This window comes from Odontesthes bonariensis, chromosome 21, assembly GCF_027942865.1.
Source record: "Odontesthes bonariensis isolate fOdoBon6 chromosome 21, fOdoBon6.hap1, whole genome shotgun sequence".
Classification (NCBI taxonomy): domain Eukaryota; kingdom Metazoa; phylum Chordata; class Actinopteri; order Atheriniformes; family Atherinopsidae; genus Odontesthes; species Odontesthes bonariensis.
In genome coordinates, this window is record NC_134526.1 from 30,034,148 (window position 1) to 30,060,816 (window position 26,669).

The window sequence follows — 26,669 nt, forward strand, 5'->3', positions numbered from 1 at the left end:
AGTGTTTCCCGAAGAGATGGGTTTTCAGCCAGCGGCGAAAGATGGGCTTTCAGCCAGCGGCGAAAGATGGGCAGCAACTCAGCTGTCCTGACGTCAGTCGGGGGATCGTTTCATTATCGGGGTGCCAGAACAGACAAAAGCCGTGACCATGTCGATCGTGCGCAGGGACCCCTGAGTGACGGGGCAACCAGCCGCCTGGAGGCCGCAGAGCGAAGTGGTCGGGCGGGGGTGTAGGGCTTGACCATAGCCTGGAGGTATGAAGGAGATGTTCCTTCCACTGCCCTGTAGGCTAGCACCAGTCTTAAGCTGGATGCGAGCAGCTACAGGGAGCCAGTGTAGAGAGCGGAGAAGGGGAGTCGTGTGGGAGAACTTGGGGAGGTTGAACACCAGACGAGCAACAGCTTTCTGAACCAGCTCCAGAGGTCTGATGGCAGAAGCCGGGGCGCCAGCAAGGAGCAAGTTGTAGTAGTCCAGGCGGGAGATGACAAGAGCCTGGATGAGCACCTGCGCTGCCTTGTCTGTGAGGAAGGGGTGAATCTTCCGGATGTTGTAGAGGAGGAATCGGCAGGAACGGGTCACTGATGCTGTGGTGTATTTTCACTCCAGAATAACGCACACGGAAACAGCCAGCCCTTTTGCTGTGAGTTGTCTTTACTTGGGGTCAAAACAGGAAGTCAGTACAGGTGTCCCAGGTGTCCTTAAATAGACTTAGAAATGACCCAATCCCCAATCATGTTTAATACATCACAGATGCAATGTTTCCACATCCCCTTTGACATAGCAGCACTGTAGCAGGCTGATCGAGACCTGAAAGCCGGGTTTGACAAGGTCTCAGAGGTTGAGGGTGAGAAACAGAGCAAGGCAGACTGTTTGGTCGATTCTAGTTGCATCATAAAGAATGGCATTCTTTACCAGCGCCTGGGTAAAGTTGAGGCTTTAGCTTTACCACAGAGCCTTACACAGAAGGTCATGGTGCTAGGGCCCTCAATTCCCTGGGCAGGCCAACTGGCATTCCAGAAATCCTTCAGCAGGATCGCAAATAGGTTTGTGTGGCCAGGCATGTACACCCAGGTGAAAGACTTTTGTGCTTCGTGTGATACTTGTTAGCTAGCTTCACCAGGGGAATAGCCTGTGCCCAGCTTCCGCCACTTCCTGTCATAGAGACTCCATTTGACAGAATAGGCATGGATATAGAGGGGGGCCCTTGAAAGAAGCTCATCAGAAAATCGGTACATCTTGGTATTCTGTGATTATGCTACCTGTAATGCCATAGTAGGTAATATATTTTGATAGTGACTTTTATTTTGACACAGTAATTCTCAGATTGGGGCATCATGTCACTTCCTGTTCCTGGGAATAGTCAGTTTTTCAGTTGTTCAAGGTGAAGGACACATGTCAGCTCAGCTCCTCTGAACTTTATCTCTCCATTTTGGTGTGGCATTGTCAGTAAGTACATTTATGTTGATTTACCTGTAGAAAGAAGAAGTTAATGAGTGAATAAATAGTTTAGGCGATCTTTTGATGGGAAAATAAGTTAGTTCATGTGGAAACAGTAATACAGTTATTGTACTGGAAATGATGTGTGACTCAGCTAATGTTAGCAATTACAATTATTGCTAACATTAGCTGACAATTGTGACTTACCATTGACCTTATTAGCATGGAAGCTAAGCTAACTATAGCATTTAGTTGTGTATCTCTCCTAGCTATCTGTGTGGATATTTTGTAATACTTACCTTATTATTTGATACTTACCTGATGTTTAGACATTATTATATACTTAAATGCTGTATTTGTATTTATTTCAGTTTTACCTTCTTTTCAATAAACCTCGCTTACTACAAGATCTGCCTCTTCCTTGGGGGATTTGTTGAAGAGATGAGTTTAGGCTGTTGGCTTTAAGAACAGTACACTACCTGTTATCGAGAAGCCTTTCCCTTCAGATCCAGACAGGTTGCAAATTGCCTTCTCCAGCTGCTCCAGCAGATGTGCCAAGAGAGGTCCTGACAGACTGTGGGACATACTTCCTGTCCAAACTGTTGCAACAAGTGTATCAGTTGTTAGAAGTGAAGGGTATAAAGACCACCCCATACCACCCCCAAACGGACGGACTGGTGGAGATGTTCCATCAGACTGTCAAGAACATGCTGCGGAAATTTGGTTCCCACACAGGCTCGGATTGGGACCAATGGCTGCCATACCTGCTATTCGCATAGATAATAAATGTGTCTGGATTCTCAGTCTTGGAATTGCCTCCATGGTCGGTTGGGCATTCTAACACACACACTCACAAGGACAATTTTAGAGACACCAATTAACCTAACATGCATGTTTTTGGACAGTGGGAGGCAGCTGGGGTACCCAGAGAGAACCCATGCAAACTCCACACAGAAAATCCCCAGCTGGGAGTTGAACCTGAAACCCTCTTGCTGTGAAGCGATGGTGCTAACCACCACACCACTGTACAGCCCCTGTTCATCAAAAATAAAAAATATCTAACTATTTCTAGCTTTGGCATATCTTAATGATGAAGATTAACCATTGCTCTGAGGCTTTACATAGCTGATCAAACACCAGTTGGCAGGTATTATTTTATCAATGCTTTTACCCGCTTGTTTTTATTCAATACTATGAGAAAAAAAGAACAGTGATTCAGTTGATTATTGTGTTCAATAATGGAAGAGTTACTTTTCCCTAAAACTGGAATTGCTGTTGTAAATTTTGCTTGGGAAAAAAATGTAGCTTCATTTCTATGATACTCATGCAAGAAAGCAGACAAGGAATTTGTAATTACATAACTCCCAACTATGCATTCATAATCTCATAATCTTTAAATTGATTTTTGATAGGAGGAAATGCTACATTTATGACTGCACCTAAATTGCTAGGAGGTTATAGGGGTAACTGGAGTGTTCCAGCCCAAGAAAATAATTGTCACTTCTGAGCCCAAGGTTTATACCAAAACCTCTGTCTGTTCTATAAGCACATGTCCAACACATGTCAAACAAAACAAAATCTCAAAATTAATTTACACTGATTGAAATGTAGTATAATCACAAATACACTTATACTGCACATGAAAACCAGTGGAGACAAAGTAAAGAGGAGATATTTGTCAGCATAGGTACTTCTGTGGGACAGTTTTAACACTTTAATGAACTGCTAAATGTGTGAGGGCTGTGAACTCTCACTGGCCATTGGAATGTCATAACATGTCCATGATGGGCAGCACTGTCTGTCATCCGCTAGGATACAACACACAGGACAACATTATCAAATTCAAGCCTGACAAATATTTTCGTTACATTACCTTGTGTTTGTGAAATCGAGTGAGTATTAATATGACACTATTAATGTGTTTTTAGAAATGACATTCATTTTGATTACTCTTCCCAGATTATGAAAAGAGTAACATACAACTGTAACTAAAACTGTGACTAAAAAACATGAACATTTTTTTAATTGCTTATTTCCCAATTGCATGAAAGAAACACTTGAATTAAAAAAAACGGATAAGTGTCTGATACCACTGAGACTTTAAAGACCAGTCAGCATAGTAAGGAAACATCAATAGCTGAAGAGTGAGAGAAAAAAAATCAGCAACAGGGAAACTTCCCTGGAGGCAACACCAGTCAGCAATCTGCTTTAGGATCCACATCTTCTGTGGAGAGAAAATCAAACCCAATGAAGTGCTTCCCAGCAAATCGATCATCACCAGAGGGAATAGTGATGAGAGTAGGCGATAATGGGTGAATTGGAATTCTATTACTGCATATTGATTTTTCCTGTCAAGTAAATGGGGTAGATTGTCAGTCTCTGTTAAGAGTCTGCAAGAAATTAAAGGCAGCAACAAGAGAAGAAAATAAAGAACGAGTTTAGGGGGATACAGATCAGTGCTGAGAAGCATGGTTAAACATCAACCTCGCTACCCATGAAAGACATCTATGATCTATTTATTTTAAGTTTGTAAGAATGTAGTTAATGTTGTCCTACAGCAGCACAATTTTCCAGCAGGTTTCACCAACCAATCCGAAGATCAGTTAGATCCCTGGCTTTACCAAATGTTGTAGTCTCTTTAGGCAAGACTCTGAACCCCACGTTGCCTCTGATACGTCCTCGTATGTGCGGTATGATAGAGAAAGAGCAAAGTGTAGTCTGTTACAAAGTATAAACTAAGAAGGGCTTAATGTACTGTATATGTCTGTGACTGTGTGTTTGCAGCTTGTCGCGTGAAAGCGCTTTGAGTGGCCAATTGGACTACAAAAGTGCTAAATAGATATTATTAATTTACAACTTGCATCAAATGCAACCCTAAATTTCTTGGAAATTATGTCCAAATCAGTTAGAACAGATATTGTGTGGACTGACAGCACCGTGATACAAAATTAAAGTAATGTGTGATTGAATCCAGATGTTAAAAAAAACAGGTATTTATCAGAGAAATTAATGAAAGATTGTCTGCTGCTGCTCACTTTGTACTGGTCACCTTGCCTGTATATTCTGTTCTATATTTATTGATATTGCTAATGTCCAAATAGTATAGATGTAGTAAAGATTTCAGAAGAAGATATTTTGAATGACATCTTATTTCTTGTAAGCATTGCTCAGGCGCCACTTGAATATTTGCAGAGAACACATCTGCACTCTGCTGGTGCAATTGTGTCTGTTCAACATGTGTTGTCTAACTGCAGTGTGTGGAAATATGGCATATTCTCTTCGATTTATAGTCAAGATTTTTATGTTTCAGATGTCTCCCTTATAATGTTGCTGATTTAATTAGAGCATTATGGAGACGTGAGAAAATTGAGATAAAATCAGATGTAGGAAACTAAGTTGAAATGTTTCTGAACATTCTTGGCAATGCATTATCTCCAAATAAAAAAATCCCATAAAAAGATTATTTTAGAGGCTGAAGCACCATGGTGTGTGGACATTTTTAACAGGGCGCTAGAAACGCTAGAAAAAGGGCCTCCCTGAAATATCTAGGTTTGAGGAAAAGAAAGATTCACAAGCTCAGCGCATAAAGCTGGGTCACACACATTCAAGCATGAAAACACAAATCACCATGCCATGAAACTTTACCAGAGGCCTTTGAATGGCCTTGAGTGGTCTTTCTTCATATCACAGACTTTAAACCCACTGAGAATATTTGGGGACCTGAACAGGTAACCAATGAGACGAAAAGTTTGACAAGCGATGATATTTATTTTACAGATTAATGTGTTTTGTTGTTACAGTGACTTCAGTCATTTAAACATTTTTACAATCGATTACAAACTACAAAAGATTACTTTTCGATGGGTTTGTAAACACTATGAGATTCTTTTATCTTTATTAATTACCCATACATTATATATATTTACTTAATTACCTTAGATTAATTGTTGATAGTCTTTAAAGACCAAAAAAGTCTGCATATCTTCATCACTGATGTAAAAAAAAGTCATTGATCAACGTGATCTCGTGGCAGATTACTAAAGATATATGATGAAATACACAGCAATTTCACAATTAAGGCTAATAATGTGAACAATTGCTACGTTTACCTTTCTCAGTTCTCTACTGTAATACAGCTGCTGTCATGCTAATGATGTCAGGGGTTGCCACTTTGAGTTAGACAAAAATTGTATGTAATTTGATGGATAGATTGGTGGGTGGTGTTAAACCCCCTTGTCCTTAAAGTGTGAGATTGCTGTTTCAAATCCTGACCTAAACAATCCTTTCAACAGTACTTTCTTCTTCAGCAGTACTTCAATGATTACTTACTTTTCTACTTTGTTCACACCTGCAAATGGTTATGGTTAGATTTAGATGTTCAAAAATACATGATTAGGTTGAGGAAACTGTTCACAGATTACATACATTTACTTATGTATACTCACTGGTTGCAGCTCCCATCATGTGACATTGTCCTACCCAACTGCCAACAAAACTATTGTAGTGTCACAACTTTTAATCCTGGATGGTCAATTGTCAAACTAGTATGCATTAGATGTGTAGACTAACATTTTCTATGAAACAATTTCTAGTAAGACTGGGTTGCCTTGGTGGGAATATGTAATCTATAAATGACTACAATGTGTGTAAGTTGTATGTTTCAAAGCAATATCAACATGAATATCAGGTTCTAAAGTTTCCCAAAAGAAAACTGAAATGAATGAGATGGGGGAAAAAAAAATGTATTTGCCCCAAATGGAAATTTTTATTTTTCATTATTTGTGAAGCTTTTTTTTCGACAACGTTAGAAAGTGCTTTAGAAGAAGGGATAATGCAAGTTAGGTCACATGGGTGTTCACTAAACTGCGACAATAAAATTGTCTGATAAAAATATCAGACATTGCCTTGGACTTCCAAAGTGTGAAGTTGATAAATGAATTAAACAGCCCAGTCTCACCAAGGAATATGTAGAACATATGTGTGTCCACATATCAAAAATGTTGTTTGTCCTGGGTAATAAATTGTGAGATGACCAGGTTTAAGTAGGCAGTTGTTTTTTGTAGGACACTGTAATGTTCTGTGACTGGAGCTACAACCAATGAGAATCAATCTGTAATCCTTGACAATGTCTAGTTTTCTAACCTCGCCATGTAAGCCTTACAACGTGCATTAATTAAATCCCTACTAGTGCACTTTTAACTTCTTGCATTTAGCAACTGCAAGTGGATGCAAGGTAGAAAAGTGGGTAAAGGCAAAGATAGTGTGACGCTTTTGCTCAGGTAATTTGGGATTACTGAATTGGGCTGCCAGCCTGGTCTCTCTCCTGACATGTAAAATGATTTTTGTCAGACTCTTCCCTAAAACACAACAAACCGCACAGGGGATGCAAGAAAAAGAAAGTACTTAACACCCTTTAAATGACATTAAATGAAAACAAACCGAACACCATACAAATATACTCCAACTCTCATACAATAACAAAAAACAACTATTAGATTCAGGAGATACAACTCAAAGAGTCCCATATATGTCAGTTCATTCTATATGGGGGGATAGAAACAAAATATGGAAAAGGGATGCCACTCCATGCTTTACCAATCTCCAGTTCATTCTATAGTTAGTTCATTGAACAAAGAAAAGAAAAAAACTCCACCTCGGGTTCTACCCACGATGTGGGATCAAAACAAGGATGTGCACTATGGCACAAAGTATCACAAAGTATTTTCTAACAGAGACAGGTAGTCAAAGGCAGCCACTCAAACTGGATGGATTAACTGCACCAGAGTTATTTTGGTTGTTCTTTCCCAGCCGTCTCCTGGGTGAATTACTGATCCAGGCTTTTATTCCTCTCAGCTGAGCGTCCCAACACGGGTTAACTGCCTTACCAGTGACTGAGGAGGATAAGTTTTGCCTGAGTTTGGCTGAGATGCAGCTTCGGAGGATAATTTAATCTGCTTCCTAACCAGCCTCATCCACAGTGACTGCTAAGCTCACAGGAAAGGAGTAATGTGCTCACAGCCTAAAGGATCAAGGCCTGCCAGTGGCCCAATCCATCTGTATCTCTCCCCCCTGCAGCACACAAAGAGTACACTGAGAGATGATCCAGAGTTAGCTTGAGTGATGACTCCAAAAAGGACCAGAATCCTTCTTTTCCAAAACTGGACCTTGACTGGACACATTACCATTCCCAGCCCTTTTCTTCAAGGGACTGAGCATTTCCCTAGGACTGTAGTAACAATAGAACACACTGGACATTAGCATTAGCATCACTGCCACACGGCTAAGTTTAGGACCGGGCTATTCGATTGGCCCGGCCCCTGAGGAATTTTGTACCAGCCCTCAGAATGTACTGTAATATTACATATGGATAGTCTCATGTAGTACATGACTATGACTAACTGTACATTCTCCCGTGCAGTAGGAGGTGGTATGCACACGTTTAAGTGGAAATTATCAAAAAATCGCCATTCGCGGCGCGCCGTAGTCCAACGCTCTGACTTGTTTCTTTCAAGCATGAAGGTTGGCTAACAAGACACAAATGTCTCTCTCTACCTTAAAAAAAAGAAAAGTTGACTCAGAGAACAGGCAGTTCAACAATGAATGGACAGAGAAATATGCATTTATTGCTGTTGATGCGAATAAACAATGAGTGCCTCGGCATATGTAAAGAGTTTAATTTGAGAAGGGATTTCAACACAATGCATGCTAACTTTAAAGGGACACTATGTAATAAATTAAGTCATTTATTAGCTCAAATCAACATATTCATTCATAAGTTAGTCCTCATTGGTGTAAAATGATCTCTGTCAAAAATCTCACTTATCCTCCTGAGTGAAGAATAACTTGTCTGTATCTACATAGAGCAGGTAAGCTCTATGGAGGCTGCCATGTCCTTCCGGTCTATGAAAAATGACGAAGTGCCGAGAGGGACATAAAGCACTTCGAATCGCGATTTCCCCACCAGGCCTACAAGCAGAAATGACGTCATTGTGACGTCATTTCCGCCAAATGGCTTATTACAGCCGCTAATGCTAAATAGATTTTATTCCTTGGCACATATGTCTTTGTGTTCATTAGCTTTCTTTTTGTAAGTGCATCATCTTCTTCTTTTTATTATTATTCCTATGCTCCCCCTGGATATCTTCTTTTTGGCGTTATGCTCACATTTGTAAACTGTTATTTTGTTGATTTACTAATAAAGTTTAAAAAAAAAAAAAATGCTAAATAGATTTTATCTCGTAAATGATCCCACTATAATGCATTGATTGTTACCAAACTTCTGCCGTAGTACACATAGGCTCTTAACTCACAAAACGAGGCATTAGAAAGTTTGTAAGTTTACCGGGAGTTTATTTACCGCTGCTAATGCTCCTATTGCTAACGCAGGCTAATGCTAACGCTGCGTCGACGTCACTTCCGGTAACTCCCGGAATATGACTAATTGCATTGCTTGCACACCAAAGGAGATGTTATGTTATCTGACATGTTATCTGTCATCTGTATTCATAGTGTTGTTGTATGTGTGTTATATAATCCTTTGTACTGTGTGTCTTGATTTCTTTTTGTTTGTATGGACCTTGAGTCTGAAGCTATAGCTTCTTGAATCTTGACACATTCCGCTTGCCGTAGTTCAAGAAGTTGCAGCGCACATTTGAAAACGTGAGGCGCTAGAGAGCAAATTCATTCAACTTTGCAAAATAAAATTGCACCACTAGATGGGGGAAGAAATTACATAGTGTCCCTTTAATGCTACTTTCCCGCCGGGCTCTGCCGCTCGGCGACAGAAGATATCGGGGCTTACATTTTCTTACGAGCAAAGACATCGTATATTGTTCTTGTACAGATCAAGAGAGAGCAACGGCAGCATCGTTACGAGTGGCGTGGATATTAGGAAAAAAGAAAAAGCCATTTACAGACTCCGAGATAGTCAAGGAGTGTATGCTGGCATCCATTGATGAGGTAGTAACAGATTTGCAAATCCGAAAAAGTGTAATTGAATCGATCAAGCAAATTCCAATATCTGACATCAAATATGAGGAGAGTCGAGTCCTTGCAGCGGATGTTTTCGAGACTCTTTTGGACAAGCTGAGGGAGGCTGAGGTCCTGTCTTTGGCCGTGGATGAGTCGACAGATAACAGTGATGTCGCACAGCTGTGCCTCTATGTGCCATTTTATGTTTTCACAACGATCTGCTTGGACTAATTCCCCTGGAGGAGCACACCACTGATATTTTATTCAAGAAAACTGCTTCATTCTTTGAGGAGAACAACTTGGATTTGGCGCGTTTCAACATGCTGGTGATGGATGGTGTGCCCTCGATGGTGGGCAGGGATCAGGGGCTTGCCGCGAGGACGGCAGCCGTGGCTGCCCCACTTCCCCACATTAAGGAAATCTGGCATGCAATTACCGAGATGATGTCAAGCTTTATTGACTCATTGAAAAACCAACTTTACCACCATGTTTGATGATTTCAGCGTCTCCAGTGAAGTGATGAGATTTGTTTAGGACCCTTACTGTGCGAATGTTGAGGCAGACTTTGCATTGAAAGGAAAGGAGCTGGTACCATCATTGGATGAGGGTGTTTTTACAACTGGAACTTATTTACATTCAGTTGTCAGATGACTTGCGTCAGTCATTGCAGCAGGCATGTTTTGAAAAATTCTGGAGTCGGCCGAGAGAAATTTCCACACTCAAGGGGTCTTGCACTTTTTCTTCTGACAATGTTTGGCTCAACATACACTTGTGAGTCGTCATTCTCATACATGAATGCCATTAAAACTCACAATCATATATCCCTCACTGACCAGCATCTGCAACACTGCTTGCACATTGCCCTGACAGCATATACACCTGACTTCACTGCTCTTGCTAAGTAAAAAAAAAAAGCCATTTCTCTCATTAGATGGCAAATGTTGGCAAACTGCATGCAAGGTAACTGTTATGTTAGTCAGGCAAGTAATGGGGATGGATTTTTGTACAGTATGATGCAATTAACATTTTATTCACCTGATGTTATGTACTTAATGTCTTTCTTGATATGGTATGGCTCAGCTGAACTGAATATACTGAATATTGAGGTGTCTGATGCAATTTCAATATAGGCAGATAAGAAAAAACACAATGCAAACAGAGGTCAACTAAGGGACTTACAGTGATTTTTTTTCTCATGTTAGCAGGGTTAAAATGGGGGAGGTGATTATTGTTGAAAGCAGTTTGAAATGTTTGCCTTAATAAAGTGCCATGCACTGTTATGTTGTTATAATTAGAAGCATACTATGCAGTTTTTCTTTTGTATTTGTTGGTGCACTTGGAATTGAAGTTGTTTGTCAGTTAAATGAATGAAAATGTAAATAATTGATATGGCTCACCTAAACTGGGTGCACAAATACATTGCCTTAATAAAATGTCATGCACTGTTATGTTGTTGTAATTCTTTTCTGTACCACTTTGGTATTTTTTTTTTTTGGTGGAGATACATTTGATGTTGCCTGTCACTTAAATGAATACAATCTTAAATATCTGTGATATGGCTGACATAGACTGATTGTTAAGGTGTCAGATTTATGTTCAAAATGGACAAAAGTTAGTATAGTAGTGGTCCATGTTTGGATTTATGTGCATATGTTGTTCTGCATTTACAAAATTGAATATCTTGACTCCTTCAGTATGTCGTTGTAATTTCTTTATTTGTTACCTTTATTTGTCAAGCTGATGTTAGTTGGGATATTGCATGCAAACTAACCATCCTCCTTTGTTTAACCTAGCACCTTTAATTAAAGGCCACATATTAACCATTGAAATTTTTGTTAACAAGAACTGGACACCATGACAGGGATTTGAACCTCCCACCCTGCATGGTCTTTCTCTCGTATATCATTTTGCCCTTCGCTTTCACATGCAGGCAAACATGCATACACAGCCAAAGAGATCAGAAATCTCTAGGTAACCCATGGGCTACACATCCCCATTGTTGTAGCTTCTCTAACACATGACTTACTGAGCACACGGTCACAGCCGCCATCTTGTGCCCCCACCATCACATGATTACGGCTGCCATTTTGTCTCAGTGTCCTCCCCTTTTTTCCAATATATCCACACACATATACACACAGACTAGCCTTCATTTATGCTCTGTATGTGTCATATCTGTCCCAGACATGTATAGACAAACATATTTTGAGACTGATACTGGGTTTTAGTTATTAGCTTCTGATATAAGTCAGTGGTGCCCCAAAGGTAATCATTTTGAGTAATAATATTATTGAATATTAATAACTGTCCTTGGACACTTATCCATATTTGCTAATAACTAATTCAGCTACTGCTTGATCCACACAACAGTGTCTACTGTTAACATCATTATGTTGTAACTATTGAAGTTATCATGTTACGACAGCAGTGGAAACATCATTTGTGGTGCAACAGGCCCTGTATCACAGTAAAATAAACACTTTCTCATATTTGTGAGGTTTTATTGTAAAACTGCAATGTTTTGTCCTGTGGACCAACAAAGGCATTTCACAATCACTCATGAGATTGCACTTTCTGGAGAAATTATAGGCAGGATATTCACAAGTGGTCCAAAACCCAAAACCCTAAATCAACCCAAACATCAACCAATGCAAGGCATGGAACACTATGGAAAATTTGAGAATTTGATGAATGGAATCTAGTTCTATATACACGCTGAGTAAATGCTAATGACTAAACCATAATTTGTGTCTCAATTACCAATAGAAACCTGACAGAAGAGAATTGCCATGCAGTGAGATAGTGTATCTCAAGCTACCTAGATGTTAAGGTCAGGTGACTTAATGAGAGCATGTTGTTTTCTTCACCCACAGCCAGACTAAATTGATGTTTGTTACCACCAGAGACCTGAATTACACAGGACAGGAGTCAAGTAAATAGCCCGTCAAAGTGCATCAAGTCACACTTGCCACCAATGTCACAGCCTATGGTCAAACACAATGAAGATTTAGTCAAGGACAACAACTTTGTCAATGTTTTAGAAAGGCTCCCAACATTTAAGATCTATTAAAGCATTTTAATGATAAATCTAGACATTTATGAACAAAAATGTTGAATGTAGATTTTCCTAACCATGTTTTTTTCAATGATATCTGTATTTTTCACACATAAGTGTAGAAATACACATCCCTCAACAAAGGGAACTATAAAAAAATAAAAAAGAGAGAGAACAGTTTAAGAAAATGTAGATGTTTAGATTTCTATCCACCACACAGTACCATCAGGGACAAGTCTGAATGTCCCACATTCATTTTGCCCCAGGATACTGAGCCTAACCCACATTAAAATACCCACATTGAAATCTACATTTCCCAAAATGTTTTCAAACCGGAAACAAAGGTAATTTCCGCTGTGATAAATCAGATGCTTTAACAAATATATTTCTATTTTACCTTGTTATATCTTCATCCTACTTTCAGACTCGTACATATAAGAGAATTAAACTAAGAATATTGAAATTGAATCTTAAGTTGTCAATGCATGCTTGAAAATGATTAATATAACACTAAACTCATTTGAAACTATTACTACAGAAATGCAATGTTACAGCAGTAAAGAGAGTAAATTTCTCTGGATTTTTAAGTAAATATAGGCAAAAAATATAGTAATATACTATATAGTACTATAATAGTAATAATAGTAAGCAAGTAATAATAGTTAGATTTTCAAAGAGAAACAGGTTAAAAGCAGGTTAAAAAAAAAATTTGGTTTAAATTTGATTTTCATGTGTTTAAATTCATGCACTTGTTTCTCTGTAGACCAGTAATTTAAGTTTATAATGACACTTAGTATATTTAGATGTTTATGAAATCAAAATAATGTTTAGCAATAGATAAACTGCCCACATTTCCTTAGTGTGGATCACCCAACTGACAGCACAGCTGTGCTGAACGGACAGCTCGCACTACTGACAGGACAGCAAACGCTACTCAGCTGTTCAGCTGTTGTCTACCCACTGGACAGCGTGCACTATTGTCTGGGAAGCACACTCAAACTGATGCAGCTTCACTGAATATTGAAAGGTCTGCTGAATAATAAGTGTTTTGTTTGGGAAGGCTTATGAAATGTATGGCCAGTCATACCCTGGACCCACACCTTCCATGTAAATTTTTTTAGAGTGTTACCCTGCATACCCTGCAGGTTTCCAACACATGGAAACCTCTGCCTCCATACAGCCCACCTGTCTCCCGAATTCAGGTGAAGAAGCTGAAACAAGGCTGTAGATTCAGATGGCATCAGCCTTAGGGTCGCAAAGGCTAGTGCATAACAACCATTTGTGATTCTATAACACCTCTCCATCCTTAATCTGAATTAAAAATAAAGTTTAAGTGCTGTGGAAGCTTCCAGCCTTGTTTCATCTGTCATCATTTTCTAGATGTAAAATCGAGAATGGAATCTTCTTTTATCCACAAATAAAATTGTTAATAACCAAGCTCCATCCAATCTTGAAGACTGCCATCTCATAATATCCCAAAAGAGCCCTTTGCTCTCAGACTGAAGGCTTACTTGTGGTTCCTAGTGTTTCCAAAAGTAGAATGGGAGGCAGAGCCTTCAGTAGTCAGGCCTCTCTCTCATGGAACTCAGCTCCCATTATGGGTTCAGGAAGTAGGAAGCTTAAAACTTTCCTTTTTGGTAAAGCTCTTAGTTAAGGTGGGCTCAGGTGACCTTGAGCAATCCCTTTAGTTATGCTGCCATGTGCAGTGGCTTCTGGATAACCTGCCTGCCGTGATGCCCCTTTACTCACCCTGCTCTATTTACTTTCAATGTTCTTTGAACTTTTTTCATCCTCAGGGTGTATCCTTGCATAGGTATTATGGTCCAAACAGTCTGGTTTTTAGGGAAAGAAGGGTGATTTTCCTCCCCGCTGTCACCAGCTGCCTCATGCCTGATTGATTTTATACAATCAGTTGGTTTCCTTAGCCAGGCTATTTTTTGTGGAATGGCATTGCATGAATACAGTTATTGGAATAGGAATATAATTAGATTAGACTGTATCTAACTGGACTTGTATTGAACATGTTTACTTTCTTTTTAAAGATGAACTGAAACGAATGTTCATCTATCATTCAAATTAAATTTTTGTCTTTTTCTAAAACCATCAATCGAACTTGAACTAAATTTTCCAGGCATAACTTGTTAAAACGGCCATTTAAAAGTGTGAATTATGTGGCCTTTGGTGCGAAATTGGCCACGTGACCGTGACGTCATAGGGTTGACTCCCTTATTTGCTAGTATGGCTGGCTGCGAAAACAACATGCATTTGATGGACTTATATCTCATAAAGGAAACAAAATTCTGATACAAAAATCAGCAAGTCGAAAGAACACACCTCTAACATTATGTGGAAAAACTTTCGTTGAATTTAATCCATACAAATCGATTTAGTATCTATATTGTAGAGGCTCTCTGCACCTCCCGTATGGATAATGGAAATGAAAGAAAGTTACCATTTTCGGCACAGGATCGGCGGGCACAAAACAGCCATCGCTCCTACTACACGCTGATTATTATTAAGATGCTATCAATCAAATGACACAATAGTGTATGTTTGCTGTGGTAAACTGGAAAAGATTTGAACATGCCGGTTTCGCAGATATGGCATTCTGCTGCGCTGTCTTTGACACGTTGAAACCTAACGAAGTGGCACTTTGAAATCCAGCCACTTAAAAAAAACGTATGTGATAATAACATGGTTTTAATGTAAGCTTAATAAACAATGGCGTGGATTAACGGGTCGGAGATCCTCCAGTGCGCGGCCCCCAGTGCGGATCCTCACGGGTCGGCGGCAGGGAGATGGGCACCCGGCCTCGGCACGACTGACAGCAGCCATCGGTAGGACTGATCCACGGAGCCTCGGATGTCGTAGCCGGCGCAATCACCGGAGAGACCAGACAGCAGATGGCGAGCGTTGTTGGTGGAGGGCAAAGCCAGGTGGGCTTTCACCCGGCATATTACTCCACCTCTCTTTCCACGTCTTCTGCGACGGCTGCTGCGTGGCAACCGACCAGGTAGATGCCATAGGTAAGAGGGTACAGACGCCAAAACATTTGTTTGGCGGTGGCTTTGTCTGATCGTTGACGTGATCAATATTATGTCCACAGAATCTCTGATTTTCAAGAGACTCAGGCGATCATGCATCAGTAGTGATGAAAACGATAAAAACATGACAAAACACAAAAAAAGGTAGCAGAGGTAGACGGCCAGCCACTCACAACGTCGCCAAATTCTAGCTGGATATGTGTGTAGACCGAAGAGCAGAGCGAGCAGTCCCGTGCTTCCGAGCAGCAAACACCGTAACAGGTGCAGCTATCGGCAGGCGGCAGCAGGCAGTGATGCGATCCACCGTGCTCTTGTCTTTGCCTTCTCCTTGTCAGCCTCAGTTCCAGTATTTTTTAGTTTGGGAAACATGTGCAGAGAGATGCCTTCAGTGAAGCTGCTATTTTTGCAACTAACACCATTTGGCCCTCCAGCAACACAATATTTTCCACCGTGCTTTGATGTCTTAGCCATAGATGCCGCCATTACAGTTAGACTACCAGAACTTCTGTCAACCCTATGACGTCACGCATAAAAAAAATGAATTCGCACAAAAAGACAAAATGTGGCTCCTTTTGAGCCCGTTTTAACATGACTTCCCGGATAAATTATTATCCAGACAATATCTCATTTTAATCGCAAGGCTTGGAACCTTTAGAATCAGCAGCAAAAACTGTAAAATTAAAATTCGTTTCATAAGTCCTTTAAAGTACAACAACAGTGTGCAAACACTGCATTGTGATTATATATTTTGTGTGTGTGTGTGTGTGTGTGTGTGTGTGTGTGTGTGCACTCGATATACAGTATACAGCCCTTCTTCTGTACAATCACGCACCAGTGAACATAAAGGGGACAATGTGGGATTTAGTGTCTTTCTCAAGAACAATTCAATAAATGGATGCATTAGGGATTTTACCTGACTCCCGCCCTGTGGTATTCGCATACCATCTGGGACGAGCCCACAACCGACATGATTTCAAATGGGGCATGTGATTGGATGAAGAATCTGTCCGTCATCTTGACTGACACGCCACTTCAGCCACTCCCAATGACTCAACCCGTGACGTAGCTCAGAGCTTACCTGACTCCCGCCCTCTGGAGCATGAATGGGTGGCCATAACGCGGCCATAATGCTGCCCATTCATCCAAAGTCCCACCCAGCGATTAATGATTGGCTCTGATTATTTTCTAATCGGACGAAACACATATGACTCCCAGGCTCCTCAGATGGTTGTGTGAGGAAAGGGAACGCCCCCGCGTGTAGTTGGTTAACGCAGCCAGATGACGTGAGTCAGGTTATTAGGGATTGCCTTCGTTCAGAAAACCACTTTTCTACCAGCTAAGCCATAACCACCCCTGAAGCTTCGAGAAAGAACGGTAAAGGAGGTCATTCCTGCTCACAGCAAGAGTTCTTCACATTTACAGTTTATGACTAATGACAATTATTTCTTTATTCACACTGCATGAATATAATGTCCTTGTAGGAATTAGTTAATTAATTAGAATCTTTTTGCTCAGAAATGCGGCATCTATTTGAATATCTTAACAACCTGTATTTTCCAGCTGGTGGCAATTTGCTACATGGACTGTCTCTCCAAATCAGGACATAAAAACTTAAAAACTGTCAAAGTATGAAAACTTTACAAATGTTCCAGAATGTGGTGGCGCATCTGGTTTTTTATCTCCCGAAAAAGGACACTAACCCCCTGTTTATTGAGGTACACTGGCTACCTGCAGCTGCTCGCATCCAATTCAAATCCCTAATGCTAGCCCACAAAGGAATTTCCTGGTCTGCTCTCCCCTACCTCAACACTCTCATACAGACCTGTGTTACCCCACGAGTACAGCACTCCAGACTATTCTCATCCATGGTCACCCGTTGATGGAATGACCTACCAAGTGCTACCAAGGAGGGGGGCACCCCGCTCTACTTTCAAGAAGCTCCGGCTTTCCCAAGATTACCTCCTATCATAACAAACTAACCACTAACTATACTTATCATTCACTTCCTTCTCCTCTCCTTCCACACTCACATCTGATCTGTTGCAGTGCTAAAATACAGCCACTGATGCTCAGCCATTTTCCTCAAATAAGATCAGAATTTCATCGTCATCCTGCTATCTTTAAACTGTTGTTCAGACATAGTAATATTTGAACAAAGGGGCTGTTCATAAGTGGGATGGAAGAAATTCCATCAGCCAGAACCAGATAACGGGACATTTAGGATTTTTACATCAATTCAAAAGAAAAGTACATAAGCTGATCATGAACACCTTGACTTATGTAGCTAGATTGGACCATTTGTAGACTGGTAGAACTCTGCTGGAGGCAGCATGTGATGATGGGGATTTGTTATGATACAGTAGAGCAGAAACAGCAGTTCAGATGAAGGTGTTTTGTGTTTGTATTGTACCATATGTATTGCAAATTTTGCTGAGTAATACAAGGGTAATGTGAAAGTTCTAGAATTTTGTTTCCTCAAAATATATGAAAGTTAGGCATCTTTAACCACAGTGACTGTTTGAATTTGACATACAGGTTCAGTGCAGCATGAGCTGTGCAGGAATTTCATGACACATGGATATTTCACTTCTGCTGCATGATAACATCAGCAAAATCATCAGGCGCTCACGCTGTATTTGAAGTAAGTCAGAGTGAACATGACCACAAATTTTAATGCAATTCTTCTTTTTTTTTTATTAATATGATTGTTTTTCCCCAAAGACTGATTCTATCCCCCCCAAAAAATGTGACAACATGCCATTCTATAGCAGGCAGAGCACACATGTGTATGGGTTCAGTGCAAGAAGCTCAGCACAGCATAGATAATTCATAAGTCATTTATAAGTATACGTTTTTTTACTTGACTATGAACCATAGACTGGTTTTAGTGATATATGTGCAAGTGCATGAAAGCCAATGTATGCAAGGACATACAAACTATGACAATAACTATGATAAAACCGTTACAAATGGTCCACGACGCCATAAACCATTACACACGTAAACCGAAAGGACCGTAAATAATTTCCACCCCACCTCGTCCCTTTCTTTACCGTAAATATTTTGCGCAGCCTCACACAGTTTGCAATTTTTTTAAACACTAAAAGGCATCCGTGCACACCTGATGCATGTATCTCTCAACTTAACCCTGTGATGCTTTACATTATGATCATATAAATCCTTAAAAAGGCAAGTTTAATATTATTTTGACTCCACAGACAAATTTCAGTCAAGCCAGACCAACTGAATTCTCTTCAAAGAGCAACTTAAAGAGATTTTTTTTTTCCCTGAGCATATCTAAGCATATGTGTAAATGCTCCCTGTGCAACACCTACCTTGTTTTAAAGGTGGGATTCATCCTGAGAGGAAAAAGTCCCAGGTCTATGTCTTTGCAGTCAGGATTAAACTCAAGGGCTCCTGAGACATAAATCAGAAAGTAGTCCCAGAGCTCGGGTAACTTCTGGGAGGAGAGAATCATGAGGGTAACTTTAGTGGTGATTTGGTTTGTTGCTGGAGAGAACGCCAGAAAAAGATGAGTGTCATCCAGAGAAGGGGTCACCCAGCAATGCTGTCACCTCCCTTCAGCTTGCCTTTAAGCACTCCTGACTGACCCAGCCTCAACCGTCCACTCAGCACCTACATTTAGCTGACTGACTCCTCCCCTCAGGACAAAATACAAGCACCAAATAAACTCTCCAATCTGCCCTTCAGCCACCATCACCCACATTTAATCTTATTTACCTCATTTCAATGGGGAAAACTCTGGTGCTGTTTCCCTCAGTGGTCAGATTAACCCTCATAATAGATTGTTTACTTAAAATTGGCTATGAACATTGTCAGTATGTTAACCCAGTATGCAAGACAAAAATAAATGTCCTTATAGAGCCCCCCCCCCCCCCCCCATGTTGCTTCAAATGACTGCTGAATCCCATATTTAAAAGCCTTAATCCTACTCTAAATTACTGAACCTCACATATCTTTGTCTGCTATTGTTAGTGTTGGTTATGATTTTCTTTTATCTGTACAGTTTTACAGTAATTAGTAATTAAGATCTGTTTTGACTGGAATATCCTTTAATTCCCTTTCATTTTGTGCTGTATTGTTTTCCAGTAAAACAATAATAGCATTCTAAGTTAAACTAAAAGAGAATAGCAACAAACTCTTACAGTTATATCAATGCAGTTTTAAAACTTCACCTCAAGCACCACCGACCCATTAGCCTACATAGTCCACATACACATTATTACCAATCATTATTAAATGTTATTTTAAATATCAAAAACGCAGAAAGTGACACAAAGCGTGGTGCCGACACGCCAGGCAAACAAGTTCTATTTCATTTCTAAATATAACCGACTTTTGAATTCTGTGCATTTAAGGCTTTGGTTGGAGCATGTACCGCATCATATGGCTCTTTGGGTAACCAGAGAGCTAATATATAAATATAAATAATAATAATAAATCAATATAATTTAGTTTATTAGCTTCTCTCTCGCAGAACAACCCGCACGCGTCGCAGTTTAACCCGAGTTGACCACTTCTCCACGTACCAGTAAATAAGCGACAGTCCGTCGAAGCGCTCGAGCTCTCTCCCGCGCTGTTTCAGCAGAGACATGTTATCAAAGTGATATGCCCCCTCGCGCTGCTACAGGTCCAGTAGGAAGCAGAGCCGCCCGTCCTAGAGAGGCATCACTTCTTCACCCGCTTATCAGCCTTCCTCGCGCTTTGAGCTCGGAGACCGAGTCGCGTGCCTGCTGCTGTGCGAGCGTGGATGTGTCAGCAGACATTTCCCCCCCTTCAAATCAGACGAACGCTTGTGTTCTCTAACGGGGCGCGCTCTTCTAATCTGACCAACACGTGGGGGATTTTTTTCCAGCTGACTGACCTGAACTTTATTTGACAGCCGCACCGAATGTCACTGAGACTGTCATGCAGCAGGAAGACCCCGCCTCTGTACTGTGGAGACACATGTGCACCGTGAGGTCGACTCATGTGGGCTATATCAAAGATGTTGCATAATTTGGGAAAGTCGTCGGATAGCTGCACAAAGCAGATTAGATTTGACATGTCTTGTGCAAGTCTCTCACCTCATTTGACCGAATGACGCTACCGACGGAAGTTTTGTCTGGTTTACAGTCTCAGTCGGTTTGTGATAGATGAATCTTTAGCCAAACAAACACAATTCTATGATGGAATATAATTAAAATGAATTGCAACACAAATGGTTTAAACTGAAGCAGGGGCGATTTTAGGATCTGGTCTTTAGGGGTGCCCAGCCCCCAGTGCTCACAGAGGCACATTATTTCTCACTAATTGAGGCGAACTAGTACATTTATAAATTTTGGAGCCGTATTAGTTTTGCTTTGAGTAGTGTTTTCCCCTACAACATTCAATTTTGACCTCTTCATTTCAAAAGACTGTGGCTTGACGGGGATAACAGAGAGCCTGAGACAAATATTGAAGATAACTCAACATTTATTTTGGGAGTAAAGAGTTCAAAGAAAAACAAATGCTAGAAAATAAATAAAATGGTCACTAAAATAATGCATTCCTTGAGCAAAAAAAAATGTGTTTTTGCATAATATAATATTTTAAACCACTAAAAATACCCTAGCCTTGCCCCTGAGCTGAATATAGATCTGATATCTGTATTATCTGATATTATTTTCCTGCTAAGGTTCAGTTACTTGGTGAATATCTCAAAATAAGTACAGAAACTGCTTTGGTGTGTCTGATATCGCCTACAAAGTCCACAGATCCTGGATATGCAGCTAAAATCCTCTGTGTTCCAGAGCAGCCTGTATCATTATCCTATCAGGTTGAAGACTGGCACACACTAGTCAGCAGGTGAACGTAAATTGAAATTTGGACAGACAGTAGTTTATTAGATGGATCATTTCAGTGTTCTGCTTGGAAATGCAATAAGTTGCAGCTAGGAGTGCAGACCAGGGCGAACTAGGCGAATGCTTAGGGAGCCCCAAAGCTGCATGTTCTGACTCATCTGAGGAGAAATAAAATGTCCTGTATTTAGCTATCTCGTGTATTTATTACATCCCTTAAATTCTTAAAAAATAAACGTAGGACATAAATGAAATAAGCTGCAAAGATGAACTGGCTGGTGTTTTTGTGACATTATTAGGTCATATTTGTTGGGCAGCACTGTCACACATTGAGTGGCGTAGCGGGCCGCCGACAGGTATGACGGATGATGGATAAATGTCAATCATTCCAGTTAGCCAGAAAAGTAAACAAGACAAACGATGTAATGGCATCAAAAGGAAGTTATGGTGCGGGAAAATGGAAGAAAAAGAAAACGGAGGAAGAAAAAATGGTCTGAGGATAAAGGTAAGGCATGTGTTGGGTGATGTGGGCTGGATAGCTGAAGATGGAACGTTTTGTGTGCTTATTTGTCCTGCGGATAAATGTTATGTAGCTGGCTAGGATCTGTTCGTTATAAACCAGGGGCGTCACTAGGTTTTAAGGACAGGGGGGGCTAAGCCCCTAGGAGATGCACAGGATGTGAGCAAACGTTTAATTTCACAAACAGCTAACAACATCTTTAGTACAGTACGACAACAAACACAGGAAGTACTGTATGTTTACAGCATTAACAACAACAACAAAAAGAAAAAATCCACATAGTTACAGTGCCGTATTTAATGCTACTTATTCATGTATTATACAAAACAATGCAAAAAAAAAGCACTGTGTTCTCACTAAGTACACCATTTTAAAATAACATGGCTACAATTGGCAGTATATATCTTTCTCTTGGCTATCTCCACTTTCCAATCATTACTCTCCTAAATAAAAGCTCAAGTTAAAGCAATACTATGTAACTTCTCAAAAAGCCCATTATGGAGCTCCCCCTACAGGCTTGGAGGTAATGTACGGTTAAGACACTGTCGTAAATCTCTTTCTCTTCCTTGCTTCATCAGTAAACGATGATTGTACTGACAATGTTGCGCTAGCTTAGCCTTATACCTGGGAGCGTGAGAGGGGTCAATTTGTTTTTGCGGTAGGTGTGCCAGAAAGCAATTCAAAGTACTTCCGCTCAGCTCCCGGGCCGGTCCAGCAAAGTTACATAGCGCAGTTATTCCAACTCAGACGCCCTAAGGGCATAGGAGACAGGCCAATCGTAATATTAAAACTCATTCTAGCCGCACAATTTTTTTCAAGCTGTTATTTTAAGGTAGAAATGTTACATAGTATTGCTTTAAATAAGTCTTATATGGTGCACCTGGACTGAAATGTTTCATATTCATATCAAGTTCCATAAAATTCCAACACTGTCTGCATCACAAATGACTCTATCCTGTGAAATCCTTTAGACTCACCTTTCCAGTAGAGGTTTCTCCCCACTCACTCTCTTTGCTCCTCTGCCCTGACTCCTACAGGTCAATAGAGGTGGTGGAGTGATTATTATTACCATAATGTATCGTTATTATTACTATTATTATCCACTGAAGATATCATATGTGAATGAGTCCAGATCCTGTTTCACTGTGTGTATCTGATGCTGGAGCTGATGCTCCAGAAGGAAATCACCCCAAAGATAGTATATGGTAAAAAAAAAAAATAAAAGACTGCACAGCTAACTCTATAAACAACCAGGACCTTCACAGTGCATTTCAGATTAACTAGTTAGCTATGTAGCAGCGTTCTTTTAGAGCTGAAATGTAACTTTTGACTGCAAAACAACTAAGGTAAGACATGCACAGAGATCTTCTTCAGCACACAACACACGCTGTCTCCTGTACAGGGGGCTCTTTGCAAGCCCGGTTTTTATTTGTCAAACAGGGAGCATTTCGTTCATTAATTACATGGGACTTTCTGTTGTTAGCTGGGGGGCTGGAGCTAACTTATTGTCAATAACAGCAGTGATGAATACTTACTCTCTTGAAAAAATTTCCTATATCCATTTTTTGGTTCTGTGTGCTCCGCTCCCGGTGCCGAGACAAGTGCAACCTAGGTTGCAGGGAAAACGTGGACTGGATTTCAGTGATGTGGGCGTGCTCTATGAACAAGTGGAATGGATTGGATAACGACGCACTGACCCTGACTCTCTACCTTTCACTAAGATTTATGATCGTATTTAAGTTAATAATGACTGGTTGTATGATTATTTATTTAAACTCATATTCTGGCCACATTATATTGAATTTGTCGGCATTTTTTGTAAAAAAAAAAAAAAAAAAAAAAAAATTCATGAATGAACATAAAATTATTTAGGGGGGCTGAAGCCCCCCTAAAATAGGCCTAGTGACACCACTGTTATAAACCCAGCTTTAGTCTTTGCTTAATGAATATGTCACATGTGAATGAACAGTCTGTCTCGACGCTGAAGATGGCATCCGATTCGCCAACCTTTAACGAATTAAAGGGATGGGCATAAAGGGCCATTTCACTGCATATTTTGCATTTTGATCGGCCAAAACTAGGTCCTGTATGGAAACTACAATAGTTACACTGCTCAATTCTGGATGGAATTATTCTAAAGAGGCTATAGATTCATTAAAACCTTGTCTGGGATTTGTGAAACCTTTTTCTGATTTGTGACAATGCAGAACAGGGCCATTTTACTGCTTTTTTGGATTCTGATCACCCTAAAGTAGGTCCTGTATGGAAACTACAATAGTTAGACTGCTCAAATCTGGATATAATTATTCTAAAGAGGCTATAGATTTATCAAAACATTGTCTGGGATTTGTGAAACCTTTTTCCGATTTGTGAAAATGCAGAACAGGGCCATTTCACTGCATTTTTGGTTTTCTGATCGGCCAAAACAAGGTCCTGTATGGAAAGTTCTTTTTTAGTTTTTCGTTTTGTCATGTTTTAAGTTTATCTCAAGCCTTGGTTTTTAGTTCCTATTTAGTTCTTAGTTTTGCCATGCTTTAGTTTATTCTCATGCCTTAGTTTTCTAGTTCAAGTCCAGTATTTAGTTTCGCCACGTTTTCCAGTTTCTGTTGCCCTGCCATCACCTTCATTCACGCCACCTGTGTTTTTCCCCTCAGCTGCACTCACTCGCCTATCACTCCCTCAGTATTTAGTTTCGTGTTGACCTTTGTTTAATGAAAATAAATCAGCCTTTTTTGTGTCCTATTATCCACGCCTCGCATCTTTATCCGTCCTGACATCATTGTTCAGTGGAAGTTGTCTCTCAGATATTTGACACTTAACATTATTTTAGCATTCCTTAGGATTCATTTACTAAATTTGCTGTGTATTTTATCGGCCTCTAATTAGAAGTGTGCTACAGTTAATAATTTAAAAGTGATATGTAAATTTTAGGCACCATGTTGATTATTTTAGAATATTGTGGCAGTGGATAATTTTTCTTAGTTTTACTACTTTAACTAGTACAATGTGTAAATGAATGCAGAAACCTCTTAAAAGTGAAAACTTTGTAATTGGGTACACGCTTTAAAGGGACGTTGTACATTACAATGTTTAATATTTTGGAAAAACACTCAAATTATGTTTTATTTATTGATTGTTGTTTTCTTTGTGTTATAGTTTTTTACTAATAGTTTAACTTGCTTGTGTTAAAGTGTTAGGAATCTCTTCATTGTAGTTTGACAGACTAGGGGCCCCCAAACGGCATCTTGCTTAGGGCCCCCACAAAGCTAGAAACGGCCCTGGACTAAACAGCAATGAAACAACACAGGACATCCAGCTCTTCAGGTCAAGACTCAGCAGTTCACCCATATCTAAAGGGGAAACAACACTCTTTTGAGGACATTAATGTACACATTCTGGACAGATAAGACAGATGTTTTGAGAGAGGAGTCAAGGAAGCCATTTACGTTAAACTGAAAAAAACATATTTGAACAGAGAGGATGCTCTCAGGTATCTCCTTCCCAGCACCCACAACACAGCCTTGATACTCCTCCCTCTGCAGTTTCACAACCATTCACACACTGGATATCACGACCAAAACATGCCTGTTCAGGCTGGTAAACAGCTCACATGTGAGAATGATCTAAAGGAGCCACACATTGGTCAGGTGACACAAATGTGACCTTAACGACCCACCAGCTTTTCTGTGTGAATGGTCTCTCTACCGTTTATCAGCTGATTCTCCCCATTATGTCATTTAGAACTGAAGAAGCATTTTGGATGAGAACGTAAATATCTTCAAGAATCAAGAAAAAAGCCAGGTAGATATTTGTACATATATACATATATCTATCTCTCTCTCTCTCTCTAAATATATATATATATATATATATAACTTCCAAATATTTTTTTTTCAAATGATTGTAGCTCAGGATTCTCCTTAGCTAATTTAGTCTAACATGCCAATAGTAAGTGATCCAAAGACATGCCTTATGTGTAGAATCAAACGGGTTGGGTATTGTGCTTTTTTGTGTAGTTCTTGTTGTGGCTAAAGTGCAATATGAATACATCAGTTACCCTTTTTAGTTAGTTAAGTGTCAAGTGATAATCAAAGGATTATTTGATGTTCCCTTTTTGATAAGGAGGACAAAACCCTAGGCAGAGGTTCTGTGTCCACCAGTTCAAGTGAGGAGAGATAAAAGCTGAGCATCAAGAAACAACAATAGATGGAAACATGATGCTCTGCGGCCAGAGAGGCTGTGGAAAAATATCAGGTGAGTGAACAAAGAGAACGGAGCACTAAGAGGGGGAAAAACTGGCAGTTAATGACTTGAGTATAAAACTGAAAAAATTATACATTTCAGGGTTGTTGGGTTTTTTTTGGTTAAAGTACGTACCTGGTATTGAGATGAGTATATCCTGCTGTCATAACATATCGGCTTGTTGTGGTCACAGTGGTTCCATACCACTGTTGCACTCTGAGGTTAACCAAGAGAGAGAAGAGCAACATCACATAAAGCTTTGAATAAAGCTCCAAATCTGAAGCTTGAGTTTCAAAACTTAATCACATTTTAACGACTGATTTTATCTGATTTTATCCATTGTTCTTATTTCTTTATTTTTTGTTTAAAATTTAAATCATGCTTTTTATTTTTCCTGTTTTAATGTATCTGTAAAGCACTTTGAATCACCTTGTTGTTGAATTATGCTGTACAAATAAATCTGCCTTGCCTTGCCTAAATAGTGTTTGGATATGTTGAGCACTGCAGTATATGATGGCACCTTTTTTTGGCACCACATGTTTATGTTGGGGCATCATCAG

The 26,669-nt window shown here is 39.9% G+C and overlaps 1 protein-coding gene across 3 annotated transcripts in view; it reads right to left on the reverse strand.

The window, feature by feature from the left end:
• Positions 1-20,124, reverse strand: part of LOC142371315 (syntaxin-binding protein 4) — a 123,160-nt gene extending 103,036 nt beyond the window's left edge. For all 3 annotated transcript variants that reach the window (XM_075453964.1, XM_075453966.1, XM_075453963.1), the window contains exon 1: positions 20,058-20,124. In XM_075453964.1, the coding sequence (XP_075310079.1) occupies positions 20,058-20,122 (65 nt within the window). In that variant the 5' untranslated portion in view covers positions 20,123-20,124. The remainder of the gene's footprint in view (positions 1-20,057) is intronic.
• Positions 20,125-26,669: the final 6,545 nt, after the last annotated feature.